Source organism: Papio anubis, chromosome 10 (assembly GCF_008728515.1).
Source record: "Papio anubis isolate 15944 chromosome 10, Panubis1.0, whole genome shotgun sequence".
NCBI lineage: Eukaryota > Metazoa > Chordata > Mammalia > Primates > Cercopithecidae > Papio > Papio anubis.
In genome coordinates, this window is record NC_044985.1 from 106,349,275 (window position 1) to 106,365,876 (window position 16,602).

Here is a 16,602-nt window from a genome sequence, read left to right on the forward strand (position 1 = left end):
GTGATTATATCCTAAATCATGCTTGATATGAAATAAAGTTTAGAAATATATAGTATACTCAAATACATTTCCAGTTAATACTGATATTATACAAAGTATGCAAATTATACTGTTATACTATTATATTATCACATCGAGAAACATAATACCTGCCTTACTTACCTTTTAGCAAACCAGTACCATTTAAAGAGAACGTACAAAGGAAAGCAAAAGTAAATTATAATTGTTTTTACATGCAATATCCATATTCAATCATCTAACATAATTTTCTTTATAAATATTTAGTCATATAAATAAACAACTGAAATAATTATGTACTTGCTAAGATATAATTTTTAAATGGTAAAATAATAACTCCCTTCCAAAAATGAAATGAATATGTGTCAAAGATTTTATTAAATTCATTAATTAATGAAAGTACCAGTAAGATTTAATGAAGGAACTAGTAAATATGTATAGACAATCTAATAAAGAAATATTACACAGATTTCTCGGTTATATACAAAACTAGTTATATGTCCTACAGGGCTACTGTCCTATAGGGCAACAAACTGTAACCTTTGTAGGTTTCATTTCCACCAAACCGAAATTATTTGCATTTCAGCCAGACAAAAATCTACCAACTAACCTGTCATTTCACTAAGTCTGAGATCATTAATCAATAGTAAACAATAAGTTGAACAAAGTACTTTCCCTTTTATAATCCTGGGGTGGCCTTTGCCCCCATGTGACATAGAAATCAGGTTTTACCTTCTGTTCATGTTTTGTATAATTTTTCTTAACACACTTATAGAAAACCATCTTCTGTTAAACTTCATATTTCAACTGAAGGTTTAAATATATTCACTTTCCACGTGGACATTTATTCTAAAATTACAGAAGGTGCAAATTGACACTCTTCTTTCTACCTCATGTAGTTACTCCTGAGCCTCAGTCAGTTTTCAGTCTTTTTCAAAGCCTTCTCTTTCCACACCTAGTGATTTTTAGTTCGAGACTTGTAACAATGCTAGGATACCTAAGGCGGCTCAGAGGACCGTCATGGCATGGAAAGGACATGCTTTCAGTGACAGAGTGCCCACTCAAAGACCCATCCATATCAGGCGATTCTACTGCTTTTGCTCATACCATGTGGCAGGTAAATCAGCTTCCTGCTTTTGACTGATCCCTACGGACATTGATGTGCTTTCAATAGGAAATTAATATTTTTGAACTTATGCATTCACTTTTCTCCCCATACATATGCTAATTACATGTAGGTTTCCCTCTGTAATCATTTATATTCATATTCATGAATAATGTTGCCTCCTCCTTGTGATTTGGCTGCTATTGAATCTCATCTGCATTATTCTCAGAAATTGAATTCATTTGGAGCTAGCATAGAAAAGAATAAATATTCTGTTAACTAGGAAACATTGACTGATCTATGACTAAAAGTTATTTTCTAGAATAACTGCAGTGTTTTGGTTTGTTTCCGTTTGTTTTAATGTCAGTGTCTGCTTGCATTCAAAGCATTCGCAGCATCTGCAAAGAAGTGGGTCTTGGCTTTTACTCTGCTCCCGGCTTCAGCTCGCTCTGTGAAGGCAGCCAAGGGCAGAGAAGGCCCTTCACATTCTCAGCAGGGGACCTGGCAGAGGGGAAGATGCCAGAATCATAGAGTTCTCGGCATAAATAGTTTCAAGATCTGAATGCATTCTTTCCTAACAATTGACTGAATGGGTTTGTTCTCTCCCCTTCTTTCTCACTAGCTAACCTTGTGTTGTGTTGCCTGTTCAATAGCATTCTTCAGGGAAGATGTTTGGAGATAGAATGGGAATTTGTCGCAGTAAACTGCATATGGGAATGTGATGTAGGGTCAGAATTAGTAACTGCTGGGAGTTTTCATGTTTAGGGTCTGCTGTTGAGATAACCAGAGATGTTTACCAAAAAAAGGAGTGTTTCAGTTTGGCTAAGAATGAAAATACTCTATTTTATGGGTTTATATAAGCATTTACTTTAAAAATTTGTTCTAATGCTTGGGGTAGCTCTATTAGCATTCTTTTCTACACACTGGAGCTTGTCTGCCTCTATTATTGTTTCCTGTAATGAGATATAATAAGCTCAAGCTTTTACCTAAATATCAAGTTTTATAACAGAAAATGAGAATAGGTTAAAAAATCAAAGGGATTTAGAACTTTCTGTATTTGAACGTTGGAAAATGTTAGTTTTGTGTAATGATTCTTTTTTTTTCCAAATAATTTAAAAGACTTATACATATAAACCTTGGATGGTAAACTGAATTAAAGGTTGACTGTATTTCAGACAATGTGATCCATAGGGTAAGGCTGGAAACACATCTTGTATTTTTTTTTTTTTTTTTTTTTTTGAGACGGGGTCTCACTCTGTCACCCCGTCTGGAGTACGGTGGCACAATCTCAGCTCCTTGCAACCTCTGCCTCCTGAGTTGAAGTGATTCCCCTGCCTCAGCCTCCTGAGTAGCTGGGACTAAAGGCACACACCACCACGTCCGGCTTTTTGTATTTTTTAGTAGAGATGGGGTTTCACCATATTGGCCAGGCTGGTCCTGAACTCCTGACCTTGTGATCCGCCCACCTCAGCCTCCCAAAATGCTGGAATTACAGGCGTGAGCCACCATGCTTGGCCTATGCCTTTATTTTAAAAGTTACTTGGATCACGGAGGAATGGTATGTTATTATATAGATTCTTAAGGGTATTTCATTTTTTTGGCATGATATGAAAATTATAAACAATCATTTCTACTTTAGTCTGTTTTGAAACATTCTGATTTTCACATTTTGATTTTTTTCTCCTTGATTTCATTTTATTATAATAAAAGTAACAAGTATTGACTAGAAAATCTGGAAGATCCTGGAGTGTAGAGAAGATAATAGTCATTTGTAATGTCACAACACAGAGAAGAAATGACTCTTAACATTTTTATTTCCTTCTGACATTTTATCCATGCTTACAAGTATATACTTATATAAAATTAGGATCATCCTTTCTGTAAAGCTTGTATTCTGTTTAAAACATCTCACTTATGGTTACCTTGAAACTATAGAAAATGAGGTTGCAGAAATTTGTCTTTTCAAATGGAAAATGTTCCTGCTATATTATTAAATAAGAAAGCAGCACAGCATGGTTTTTATCTCATTTTTGGTGTAAGCAGCATAATATGCTTGATTTATCGTTCTAGCTTCTTTCTTATTATGATGTATGTTCCATACTTTATGCATTTTTGCTTGTTTCTGATGTTTCTGTAATGCAGCATGTGTTACTTTTTGGATTTAAATGGCATGAGCTGAAATAACCCAACAAAAATCATCCCTGTATGTAAACTTCATGAGCAGCCTTATTATCGTCTCTGGTTCTTTTCTTAGAATCAGTTCCTAGGAGTGGAATCACTGGGTCTCGGTGTTTGAACATGCTGTATATTTTGTATACTTTGTAGTCTAGTTATATTTCTCTATGGGAAGGAGATTTACATTTGTTCTTTGCAAAGTAAAGAATATTTATTCTCACCATTTTTGCTCTTGTATCTTTCCCTTATCATGCGTTTTGCACCATTCTCTTTATCTGTCTTCCATATATTTCATATATTCCCTATCAACCGTCTGCACTGTTTCCTCTCTTCTCCCCATCTCTCAAATCCACCCATTCAGGACAATTATCCCCATTTTTTCCCTCTGTTACACGGTCATCTGCCCTATAGCTTGCCTCTGCTGTCCTGTAAAACCATCAACCATTTTCCCTCTGGCCTCACATACTGTGCCAAGCACTGTGCATCTCCAAAGAAGTCACCTCCTAACTTTGAATATGCAAAAAAATAAAAACAACAGATTCAGTTCAAAGACAGATATTTTGTGAGCTTTCATAGTTTCTCTGAATTTAGTAGCTTAAAAAAAAAACTAAAAGGTTGTTTTCAAATTTTCAAGTATTTATAGTCTTTATTTTTAGAAACTGTTGGGAATAATTTTATTATAAGAAATTTAGAGACTGATATTAGAAAGCTCATTAGCTAGAGTCCAAGCATTTTCCTTACAAAAATACCTATGTGTCTTTATTATAATGTCACCTTTATGGCTGAAAATCTCACCAACAGCCATATTGACTAAAATTACTTTTGCCTCAAATGCTGGGGCTATGAACCATAATAGTCTAGTCTCCTGATGCATTGAAGATGAACAGAATTCATTTATAAAAAATATTCCAACCAGATGTCTGAGAATTTGGTTATAAATCAGCAATTACAAAGGAAGACAGAGGAAAGGAAGACAGATTTTTATTTATATATTGAAACAATGGGTACTAAGTATTATAGATAATTGGGATAAGGGAAAGGCATTCCATTCTTATGCCTTTGGATCCTCATGGTTTACCTCCCACTTTTGAGTGAGAGCATAAAATGTTTGGTTTTCCATTCCTGAGTTACTTCACGTAGAATACTAGTCTCCAATCTCATCCAGGGTGCTGTGAGTGCCATTAATTCATTTGTTTTTATGGCTGAGTAGTATTCCATTGTATATATGCCACAGTTTCTTTATCCACTGGTTGACTGATGGGCATTTGGGTTGGTTCCACATTTTTGCAATTGCGAATTGTGCTGCTATAGACATGAGTGTGCAAATATCTTTTTCGTATAATGACTTCTTTTCCTCTGGGTAGATACCTAGTAGTGGGATCGAATGGTAGTTCTACTTTTAGTTCTTTAAGGAATCTCCACACTGTTTTCCATAGTGGTTGTACTAGTTTACATTCCCACCAGCAGTGGAGAAGTGTTTCCTGTTCACCGCATCCGAGCCAACATCTATTCTTTTTTAATTTTTTGATTATGGCCATTTTTGCAGGAATAAGGGGTATTGCGTTATGGTTTTGAATGACACAAAGGACTCTGGGGACTTGGGGAAAGGATGAGAAGAGGGTGAGAGATAAAAGACTACAAATTGGGTGCAATGTATACTGCTTGGGTGTTAGGTGCACCAAAATCTCACAAATCATCACTAAAGAATTACTCAAGCCGGGCGTGGTGGCTCACGTCTGTAATCCTGGCAGTTTGGGAGGCCGAGGTGGGCAGATCAACTGAGGTCAGGAGTTTGAGACCAGCCTGACCAACATGGAGAAACCCTGTCTCTACTAAAAATACAAAATTAGCCGGGCATGGTGGTGCTTGCCTGTAATCCCAGCTACTCAGGAGGCTGAGGCAGGAGAATCACTTGAACCTGAGGGGCGGAGGTTGTGGTGAGCTGAGATCACACCATTGCACTCTAGCCTGGGCAACAAGAGCGAAACTCCGTCTCAAACAAACAAAAAAAGAACTTACTCATGTAACCAACCACCACCTGTTCCCCAATAACCTATGGAAATAAAACATTTAAAAAAGACAAAAACAGAGAAAGGCATTCCAGTGTCCCAATGCCTGTAACTCAATGTCGACTATGTGTTAGGCACTAGGCTAGGAGCTTTGTGGAATAATGCAAAGGCCCCGACCTTGCTGATCAGACCCTATAATCAACGTAGCGGAAAGGCAGGTAACACACAGCAACAGCAAAACGCAATGCAAGGAAGGGCTTTTGTAGTCACATTCAGCAAGTGCCTTCACATTCGGTTCAGGGAGAAAGCAAGAGAAAGGTTGGTTCCAACTGTGTTAATACATGAAGATATTTTAGAAAGGAAGTAGCTTTTAAATGTAGCCTTAGACACACCAATAAGACCTTGATGGAGGTGGTTAAAGTGTGCTGTACATAACACAAATGCAAAATTTTGACCCTAAAATTGTATTAGGCATATTTGGGAAAAGCAAATAGACCTATGTGAGTGGGGCAGAAAGTTCTGATGGGAAAGTGAGAGAAAACCTGGAATGACAGGATTAATGAAACCCATGTCATAGAAGACTTTGTAAACCTCTATGCTAGTATTTCCGAGTTTTCTATTTAGACTCATGACATCAGAATTACCTTGTGGTGTTAAAATGTAGACTCCTGGGCCACACTTCTGATCACAATCAGAGGGCAGTACCCTGAATCTGCATTTTAACCATCTTCCTAGGAGATTCCAATGCACACTAAACTCTGAGAACATTTGCCATTGAAATAACCATCAGGGCAGTGTGGCCTAGGGGTATGAGGAAGAAAGGATTCGTCCCTTTGGAGGTCCCTCTGCCAGGGAAGTCTCAAAGCAGCATTATTTAGCTCTGTGCATTATAAATTTAGGTAAAATGACTTTTTATCTTCCAGGCTTCATTAGGGCACACACTTGAGTCCAGTGGAGCTGCCTGGGAGACGATCTGAGTGGGAGAATCTTCTGTCCCCCACAAGAGAGGAGAGGCCTGTTTGCAGTGTGAAGCTCATTCACCTGGCTCTCCTCCTTCCCTCGGAATTCTTATGCCTTTAAAATCACACAAACAAAATGCCCTCAGAGCTTTGGGAGTGAGATCGTATCACACCATCCTGTGTGGAGGACACAGTGAGGGTCCTGAGATCCCACTCATGTGAAGTTGAAAGGCAGATACTGTTTGGAAGAGGAGAGACTGAATTTTATCTTACTTTTTAAAAAGAGGTACTGTATTCACATGATACAAAATTCAAAAGGTACACAGGGCATCCTGTGAAAAGTCTCCTCCTGACTGTCCCCAGCCATCCAAGTAGCGCCTCTGTGTATTCAGGTGAAAGGTATCTCTGTACCTGCCCAGCTTTTAAAAACGGAAATGGTAATATACTGTATACACTGTTCTGTACCTTGCTTTTTAAAATTTCTTGTCAGAGCTTCCTCGTTCTTTTTGCAGCGGCATAGTATTCCACTGCATGGCTATATCATAGTAAAATTTAGTCCTCTATAGATGGAACCTGGGTTATTTCCAGTGTGTTGCTATTACAAACAATACTACAACAGATACCTTGTAAGTATCTCCTTTTAAACGTGAGCAGTTATATCTCTAAGGTCAAGTCCCAGAATGAGATTGTTGGGCTGGAGGATAAATAAATGTGTAATTTTTAAAGCTATTGACAGGCTCCTCCCCATAAATGTTATACCATTTTGCATTCATATGATTAATGAAAAAGAGTGCCTCCCAGTTCGCCCCTACAGTTTCATTAACAGAATGTTAAACCTCTGCATCTCTGTCAGCAGGGACAGGCGAGGAGTCCATTCTCTGCATGGTTTGTGTGGGAAGGTGGAGGAGGGAGCAGCTATACTGGGAACCTCGCCAGGGGTCCAGAGCCTGCTTTGCAGACAGCAGTGGGCATTCAGTGGCAACAAAAGAGCCCACTAGCTTTTTAGTTTTTGTTTATGTGTCTGAAATCTATTTTGAAATTTTAATTTAAAAATTAACAGTAGAATTGACTTTGTGTTTGGCATAAAGTTCCATGAATGTTAATACATGTATTGATCTGAGTGACCCCTACTAAAATAAGGAACAGTCGCATCATCCTCAAACCTCCCTCCTCCCATCCCTTTGGAGTCACAACCTACCCCCACCCCGAAACCCCTAGGCAACTGCTGATCAATTCTCCATCACTATGGTTTTATCTTTTCGAGAATGTTATCTAAATAGAACCACACAGTGTGTATCCCTTGGAGCTTGACTTCTTCGGTTCAGCATAATTTCCTGGAGGTTTCATCCAAGCTGTTGCACACATCAGTAGTGTGTTGCTTTTTACTGCTGAGAAGTATCACAGTTGATTTACCCGTTCACCCATTCTGAGCATTGGAGTTGTTTCCAGTTTGGGCTGATTATTAATAAAACTGCTATAAGCATGCATGTACCATTATTTGTGGGAACATAAGTTTTAGTTTCTCCCCTAGTATAATTTTCATACTTTATTATGAGTAAGCTTAGGGATATTTTCGTACATTTAAGAGACATTTATATTTCCTTTTCTGTTATCTGCTCATTTCTTTTATCCATTTTTCTTTTTGGTGGTTGTTGATTTTTATTTTAGAAAACTTGGTTTAAGGGAGATGACAGGACATCCAGATGGAAATGTTTAGCATTCAATTAAAAAATGCGGGCCTCAATTTTGAGAGAGAGGCTCAAAGATGTGGATTTGAGAGGCACACTGATAGGGAATGGAGAGACGAAGCCAGGGAGCTATGTGAACTCGAGAGAAACACGCAAGGCTTGAAGACAGAATCTGTACAAATGCCCATGTTTAGGATGTGGAAAGAGGAAGAGGTAAAGGAAGAAATCGAGAAAGAGACTTCTGAGAGGTCACAGAAGATTTCGGCTATTTTAGGGTAACATTAATAAAAGCTGAATTTTAAAGGTCTGATAAGTAAAGGGTTTAAATCCCAGAGCACAATGTCAAGAGAGAGACAGAGCATCTGTCTCCAAGAATTCCAAATAACAGGCCTACAGTTCATCCTGATTGTTGCAGCAAGGTCACAAGATTACCCCTGCACTATTCATTATGAAAGGAATTCAGTGCATTGATTGGCCTACCTATGTCATGTGCTTCAACTCTATAATTTCCCGGAACCTCATGGATCCCCAAGGGGAAATATGGGGCTGTTGGAAGACTTAGATGCTGAAGAAACAGCCAATGAATGTCCAGTGAGTGGCCTTTGAGAGTGGCGTATCATCTGAGTGCAGGAGCTTAGAAGCAGCTGCACATCAAGTTGAGAGACTGGAGGCAACACGTGTAGAAAACCCAAAGAGTTTGGCTCAATTTTGGTAACCAGGAAGCCTAAATGAAGGATTTGTTTTCCCCAAAATTAAGGCAATATCAGTGCATATTCATACACCGAAGAAAAGACACCACAGGGAGGGAGGCTGCAGAGATGGTGAAGCCTGAGGGGATAGTGGAGGCGGTGAGGACACTCAACTCTTCCTCTGAGAGGCAGGCAGTTCCGGAAGATTTTATTTGACGATGCCGACTACGATGGATTTATGACGACGTGATGTGATTTTATTTTGACGATTTTATTTTTCGACTTTATTTTTCTGACGATTTTATTTGATCATTTATTTTCGACGATTTTTTGACGATTTATTGATCGATTTTATTTTGACGATTTTTATTTTTCGACGACTTTTTCTGACGATTTTTATTTTATCGATTTTATTTTTTGATCGATTTTGATGCCTCTTTTGATCGATTTTATTTTTCGACGACTTTCTTTCATTTATTTTGATTGATCACTTGCATTTTGATCGATTTCGGAATAACGGATCGATTGATTTGATAAATCCACTCTCTCACCCTGACTCCTCCCCTGCCCCGCCCTCCCCACCATGGCCACCACCTGAAACCCAGGTTGCTACCATGAGAGAGATACCAGGCCTCAGGCTGCTCCCATGGATGCAAGTACCGCGGTATGGGCACCCTAGGCCCTGTGCAGCGGCTCCTGCCTGTGTTCACTCTCTCCTTTCCAGCCCCCAGGGACCATCCCCTGAAATACTTGTAACTCCTGTCTACCAGACCGTGAGGTCCAGGACAGGTGGGGATGGTGTGTGTTTGGTTCACCTGGATCCTCTAGCACTGTGCTTGGCAAACAGTAGGCACTCATACATGGCCACTCTATGAAGGATAGATGGATGGATACCCCCTAATCTGTGAAACTTGCTGTTGCCTTAGTGATTATTTCTAAGATCTAATTCTCACCCATTGTTTATCCAAATCAGATATCATTGTATTAGACACTAAACAAGAGAAATAAATAATGAAGTTATTAGAAAAAGCAAGACCAAGCCTTAGAATTCTATTATACATATAGGAAAAAAAGAATATATGGAAACATGCAAACTTAGGGAAAGTGCTTAACTCTAGGTATTGAAACTAAAAATTGATTAATTATATGGTGCAAAGAGAAGACTAAGGAAAGAGGGACATGTGGGACATCAAGGAGTTAAAGATATTTTAAGCAGGAAAGGGAGGAGGCAATGGAAGAAAGCAAGCTACTGTTCTAAAGAATGGGATTAATTAAATAAAGCATGGTACAACTGCTCAAAGAAATTGTATGCACACTGTTTGAAATCCTGTCTCTGAAGGCGGGGTAGTAGTGCCAAGGCTGATGCAGAAGAATTTTGGTGCTACCACATCCAAATGTCTCCTCAAACCACACCAAAGGAACATGTCCTCTACATAACAATGATGTGCTTGCTGTGTACATTTGGCTCCCCCAGCTGCGAGCTTCCCCCTTCAGCCAGCCTGCAGCCCAACCCCCACCTGCCAAGAAGGGATGGTGACACCTCTGTGAAGATGGTGACAGTATTTGTGATATAAGTGTCAAAATACTAGATTTATATAAGTTTGAAGGACAATGAGATTACAGTTATTCATTAAGAAAACAAATACAGAATTTATTCCAAAAGGTAAAAAAGGTGAAAGAAGATACGTAACATGAGTAGTATGGTTGCTGGAAGCATTTTTTCCCATTTTCACTTCAAATTTTTACAACTTTACACTTTCTTTGAACATGTACTGTAAAATAAAACAATGCAAAAATTGTGTTTTAAATATCAAACTAACCATATTTGACTCAAATTATACCTGTATACAAGGAAACACTCATTGGTTCACACTGTTCTTTTCTCTCCTTCCCAAAGGATGTGCTGGGTGGCGTCCTGATCACCGCACTCCTCATCGTCCTCACCTACCCTGCCTGGACCTTCATTGACCGCCTGGACTCAGCCAGCCCCCTCTTCCCCGTGTGTGTCATAGTTGTGCCATTCTTCCTGTGTTACAATTACCCTGTTTCTGATTACTACAGCCCAACCCGGGCGGACACCACCACCATTCTGGCTGCTGGGGCTGGAGTGACCATAGGATTCTGGATCAACCACTCCTTCCAGCTTGTATCCCAGCCTGCTGAACCTCTCCCTGTCATTCAGAACATCCCACCGCTCACCACTGATATGTTCGTTTTGGGTCTAACCAAATTTGCAGTGGGAATTGTGTTGATCCTCTTGGTTCGTCAGCTTGTACAAAACCTCTCGCTGCAAGTGCTATACTCATGGTTCAAGGTGGTCACCAGGAACAAGGAGGCCAGGCGGAGACTGGAGATTGAAGTGCCTTACAAGTTTGTTACCTACACATCTGTTGGTATCTGCGCTACAACCTTTGTGCCAATGCTGCACAGGTTTCTGGGATTGCCCTGAGTCTCAAACAGTTGGAAACTAGCCCACTGGACATGAGAGCCAAGATGTAGGAAAGTTATTGGTAGGCAAATCTTGACAACTTATTTTTCTTTAACAACAACAACAACAAAGTCATATGGCTGTCTTGCTACTACCAGATAAATGATGCTGCTGTGTGAAAGGAAAAACTATCTCATAGCGGTCATTAGTCTGTAATGGTTATGCTACAGCTGAACCCAGGCTAAAATCCATAATCTAGATCTTTAAAGGCACACCCCCACCCTGGCCCCTGCTCCTCTTTCTGTTGCATGGACTTTGGACCTAGTCATGGGCTGGCAGGAATTGTAGCTTGGCTTAGGAATAGCTAGGAGCCCCACTGGGTTCAGGAGAGCCAACAGAGATGGGGTGATCTGGGAGGCCGGAGATACAGCCTTTCTTTTCCATTACAACCTTGCCTAGCACGGTGTCTTATTTCCAAAATAGGAACCTTGGTCCAGGAGAAGGGGTGGTACCATATAAAAGTGCATTTCTTGGACAGAGTGACTTCCTTATCATTTATTTGGTGTTTTTTTGTTTTGTTTTGTTTTGTTTAAGACAGGATCTTGCTGTTTTCCAGGCTGTAGTATAGTGGCACAATCTCAGCTCACTGCAAACTCTGCCTCCCGGGCTCAAGCGATCCTCCTGCCTCAGCCTCCTGAGTAGCTGGGACTATAAGCATGGACCACCATGCCCAGCTAATTTTTGTAGAGACACGGTTTCGCCATGTTGCCCAGGCATGTCTCAAACTCCTGGGCTTAAGCGATCCACCCACCTCAGCCTCCCAAAGTACTGGGATTATAGGCATGAGACACTGTGCCCAGCCTCCTCCTTGTTATGATCAAATTAGACTTACTGGTTGGGTGGTAAGACCACTGTGAAAGAAAGCTCACTGTGAGAGATGAAAGGCGGAGGCAGAGCTGTGAGGTCATGGGGAAAAGCCTGCTTTCCTTATGAGGCCTGGTGTTCATGCTGAAATAGGGATCTGCTCTTCCTTGTTTCCATGGATTTTGCAGGATTCCAGGTACCATTAACACACTCTTCTGACCCACGAAACAAAACTGGCTGCTCGCACCTCACCAGACAGGTTAGGGGTTAGCCTTCAGCACAGGTGGATACATCTGGGATTCACTGAGATTCTCACCCTTTCCTGCTTCCTAGTGGTTTGGGACAGGCCCTCTGCCCATTGTCAGCAGTGAGCAGTGTTTTGCTTTCATACAAACCTGGAAGGCACTGGCATCTGCCTAGGAAAGTGGATCCGTAGAAGAACAGATGAACGCAATCCTTTCTGGAGCCTGACAAAGAAGGGATAGGCTTCCTTGACATTGCCTGGTCCTGACAAGGCCTCCCTGACATAACTCCTCCAATTTCACTGTTATCTTCTGTAAATCTATTTTCTCATCTACTGAATAGAATCAGGCTCCCTTTTTGTCTTCCCACCTCTTATCTCTTGGCAATTTTAAGGGTAATGAATGCAAGAACAACTTTAGTGTCTCTAGGGAAAAAAAGCCAACCAAATACAAAGCCCATTAAGTCTACTAGGGTGAGTCCTCTTAACATTGGAAGGCGATGATTATGCAAACACTAGAGTTCCCTCCTTAGAGTTCCCTCCTCTTCAGTTCCTAAGAATAAGGAACGGGTATCAAGAACTGTTTTTAAAGTTAGTGTAACTATCGTTAACAAAGTATCCATTGAGGTGTAGTGCCTGTAGGACTGAAGCCAGTGCTTTACCAACCCAACACATCATCACCATGTGCATACTCGGAAAAAATTAGCATCCTTAAAAGTTACAGAGGCTCTTAACGTGTTAAAACTGAAAAATCACATTTTTCTTTATTTCAAATATGTTCTACAGCTTTATGGTTGTGACGATATTTAGTATGTAACTTAGCATTCCAATTTCTTAATAATTTCTAGCAAAACATCCTGTTTTTACTTAAAATTCTTCTCACATTTATTATAGTTAGAAGGCAAAGATCAAGATGACCTGCCATTTGACTGCTTTTACATCAAATTCTGCCCAGTATTTGCAGCACAACTCAGGGGAAGGGCCTTAGCTTGCAGGTACTCCCAGCCTGCATCTGCCCCTGCAGAGCAGTGGCTGTCAGCTGGATGAGGCACTTTTCTGTATTTCCATCCGCACGGCTGCCCAGCCAGAGTTCACAACACCGGATATCTACACAAAATAATTGTGGTTGACTTGTCTGAAGTCAACTGACAAAAGGATCAGCTTTTCCCACGTGTATCTTTTAAAAAGAGGGATTGTGATCATTGTCACAGCAGTGGGTGCTGGCATCTCATATATATGATATACATATCATATACATAATTTTTACTGCTGTCTCTATTTTTAAGTCCCAACAATAGGAAGGCCGATCAGCTATACTGATATATTTAAGGCTGTCCTTACCTAATTTGGGTTGAGGCTGACTATATCAGCCACAGCACATTAAAGAATGAGTCAACGATTTGTCATAGGTTGGTCACTTTTTAAGTATCTGATTACTGCAACTGGAGAATGAAAAGTATATATTGGTGATGCCAACCTCAGTTTTTGAGCACTCCTGCTCTGTGGTGTAGAATCAGAAAATAATTGATCGGGGAAAAAAAAGGCATTACCTGATTCACACTCTTGCCTTGCTAGCCCTCTTCCATTCATTTCTCACACAGCACTTTGCTCTGTTAAATCCTCTCTCACTCTCACACCATTGCATGCCCCTTCAAAGGGTATGGTTCAGCGCCTTTCAAGACATTTGGAGTTTCTCGCTGGGGAAGGAGCGCCCCCTACTGGTCTGGCTTCAGTCTAGGTCCACGGTCCCTCTCTTGATCTGGCGTCTTGAAGATTAATTTAAAAGGCAAGCTCATCACAATGTAAGCCTACGGTCTGGCCAAACTTGCTTTTGGGAACTGTGACACCAAAGCCCCCAGGATTATCTGCCCCTCCAGGAGTCAGATAGAATGACATGCCTTTATCCTAATTGTCCACATTCCACCCCCAACCCACTGCCACTGTGGGCCAAGCCATCCATCTTGCAATCTTCATCTAAAACAGCTCTCATTTCATGCCAGTTTTGCTCAAACCTGCACCGTCACAATATATTCAGAAGATGAAAACGTAGAAGGCACCCCTGAATTAAAAACACTTACATGGCAGTGGCTGGAATTACTCTAAAACATGCCCAGTGATCTCACTGTAACATGGGATTTTCTCACCCAAATAGGCAACTCATGCTTCCTGAGTGTAATCAAAGCACGTGGTGTTTTCAGGCCATATGCGCCAGATTTCTATTTTAGAAACCTTCAGCTGTCTTGCTTATGTACCGTATGTAAATTTATTCTTTTTAAAATCACTTTTATTTGATTTTGACTTATTAAATGCTTTAAAAGCCAGTGTTCTGTTTCCTTGGATTTTTTTCTTAACGTAGACCTTTTTCTCTGAGTTCACTGGACCTGAGTTGAAAAGGGGACAAAAATAAGAGGCAGGCTACATAATTCTCTGTTTTTGTCATAATCCAATCATGTGCAAATGTTGGCGAGCCACGGAGGGCCCACAGATGTGGTAACAGGAAAGAAGTGGCATGTTGGCATCCTTAAAGCCCCTCCTCTACTCCATGATACTAAAGAACCTCCTTTTACCTTATATGGAGTTAAATGTCACTATGTTTTGAAAGGTAAATTGTTGTAAGTTTTGCTAGTTAAGGTAAGTGAAAGGTTTTTAGAGATGAGTTCTCTATCAGCTGAACCAAATAAACACAACCGTAATTCAAATTCACAGCCTATCACTGCAATGATCTGCTCTGCCTTTAAGCATCCCAAACTTGCTATTTGCGATGGTACACACAGTTGACACTGCTTCTTATTTGCAAGGGCAGACCTAGGACTCTATTTGTACTTCGCGCAGGACGTAGGAGATGTAACGCTCCAACCTATCCTGTGCGGTTTTCGCAGGACAGAGAAGACACAGCAGCAGAGAATTACAATTCAAGAGCCAAAGGGTTAAGGCTGTAGGGAAGAGAAAATGACGACATGGGAACTGGGAGGAGGGGGAGACTGCATGAGCGAGGTTTAGAGAACAGATGGGGTTTGCACAGGGAATGTGACAGGAAGTAGGTAGGAGATGGTACTCCATGGCTACAGAACAGCTTGTCTGAGGCACTTCCCAAACACCTCCGGCTCTTACAAGAAAAAACCAAACCATGTTGGTGATTGTAAGACTAACAGTGATGGTGGTGTAATAAAGGATGAGCACAGGGCTGTGACACTGCGAAATCAAACCACATGAACGAGAAGTGTGCGAAGCCCCTCCCAGGGGGGTGACGTCCAGAGGTAACTTCACAGACTCCTTTCATCACTCCTCATTGAAATACAGTTGCCCCCTCAACAACTCGGAGCTCAGGTGTGCCAACCTCCTATGTAGTAAAAATGCATATAACTTACAACTCCCCCAAAACTTAACGACTAATAGTCTGCCGTAAATGGGAAGCCTTTCTGATGGCACAAGCAGATTACCACATATCTCATATGTTATAGGCATTACATACTGTATTCTTACAATAAAGTAAACTAGAGAAAAGAAAATGTTAAGAAAATCATAAGGAAAATACATTTACCCTTCATTAAGTGGAAGAGGATCATCACGAAAGTCTTCATCCTCATCATCTTCATGTTGAGGAGGCTGAGGAGGAGGAGAAAGAGGAAGAGAGGGGAGAGGAAGGGTTGTTCTTACTGTGTCGGGGTTGGCAGAGGCAGGAGAAAATCCATATGCCACTGAACATGTACAGTTCAAACCCATCTTGTTCAAGGGTTAACTGTACTCACCAGTCAGCCCGCGCACCTTCCCCCTCTGCCATCTCTGCATGCACAGCGTCATTCTCGTCCTTCTTGTTCCTCTCTTGGTGGACATGACCAACAGCTGGGACCTCCTTCTGTGTCCTTCATGCTCACTCCCTTCCTCAGTCTTCTCTTTGCTCAGTTCCCTGAAGTCGTCATGTGAAACTTCATTTTAAAAATATTTTACCATGATCCTGGCTCTTCAGGGAACTTCAAAATGCTCCAAATCTTTATTTAATGATTGTGAATGAAGCCCTCATCCTCCAAGAGGCTACCCAAGAGCCAAGTGGAACAGCAATATACACCTATCTCATTTGAGACAAGAGATGTTTTCCTCAAAGCTGCTTGTGTTTTGATTTAACTTGAATTTTAACTGCACGTATGGGTTTCCCATTAAAATTCAAGTTAAAATTTTGATTCTTCATTTCTGTGAACATAAGACTTTAATAGGTGACTCTGTGCACACCATGCATCCAATTTTTTTCTTAAAATGAGACACACCTGTAGTACAGACTTGGATATTTACAGAATGCACATTAAGAAGACATCACAGTTAAATGTGGGCCATGAAGAGAATGTTAAAGTCTTAAAACTGTAGCCACATGAGACAGGGAGCCATACAAAACCAAAAATAGTAATTCTTTTTCCACGCCTGTCTATAAGGC

At 40.6% G+C, this 16,602-nt stretch overlaps 1 protein-coding gene across 1 annotated transcript in view; it reads left to right on the forward strand.

Moving 5' to 3' along the window:
* The window catches only part of SGPP2 (sphingosine-1-phosphate phosphatase 2), a 135,874-nt gene extending 124,615 nt beyond the window's left edge, over positions 1-11,259 (forward strand). Inside the window, exon 5 of the mRNA XM_003907999.4 lies at positions 10,541-11,259. Coding sequence (XP_003908048.2) covers positions 10,541-11,092 — 552 coding nt within the window. The 3' untranslated portion in view covers positions 11,093-11,259. The remainder of the gene's footprint in view (positions 1-10,540) is intronic.
* The last annotated feature ends 5,343 nt before the right edge of the window (positions 11,260-16,602 follow it).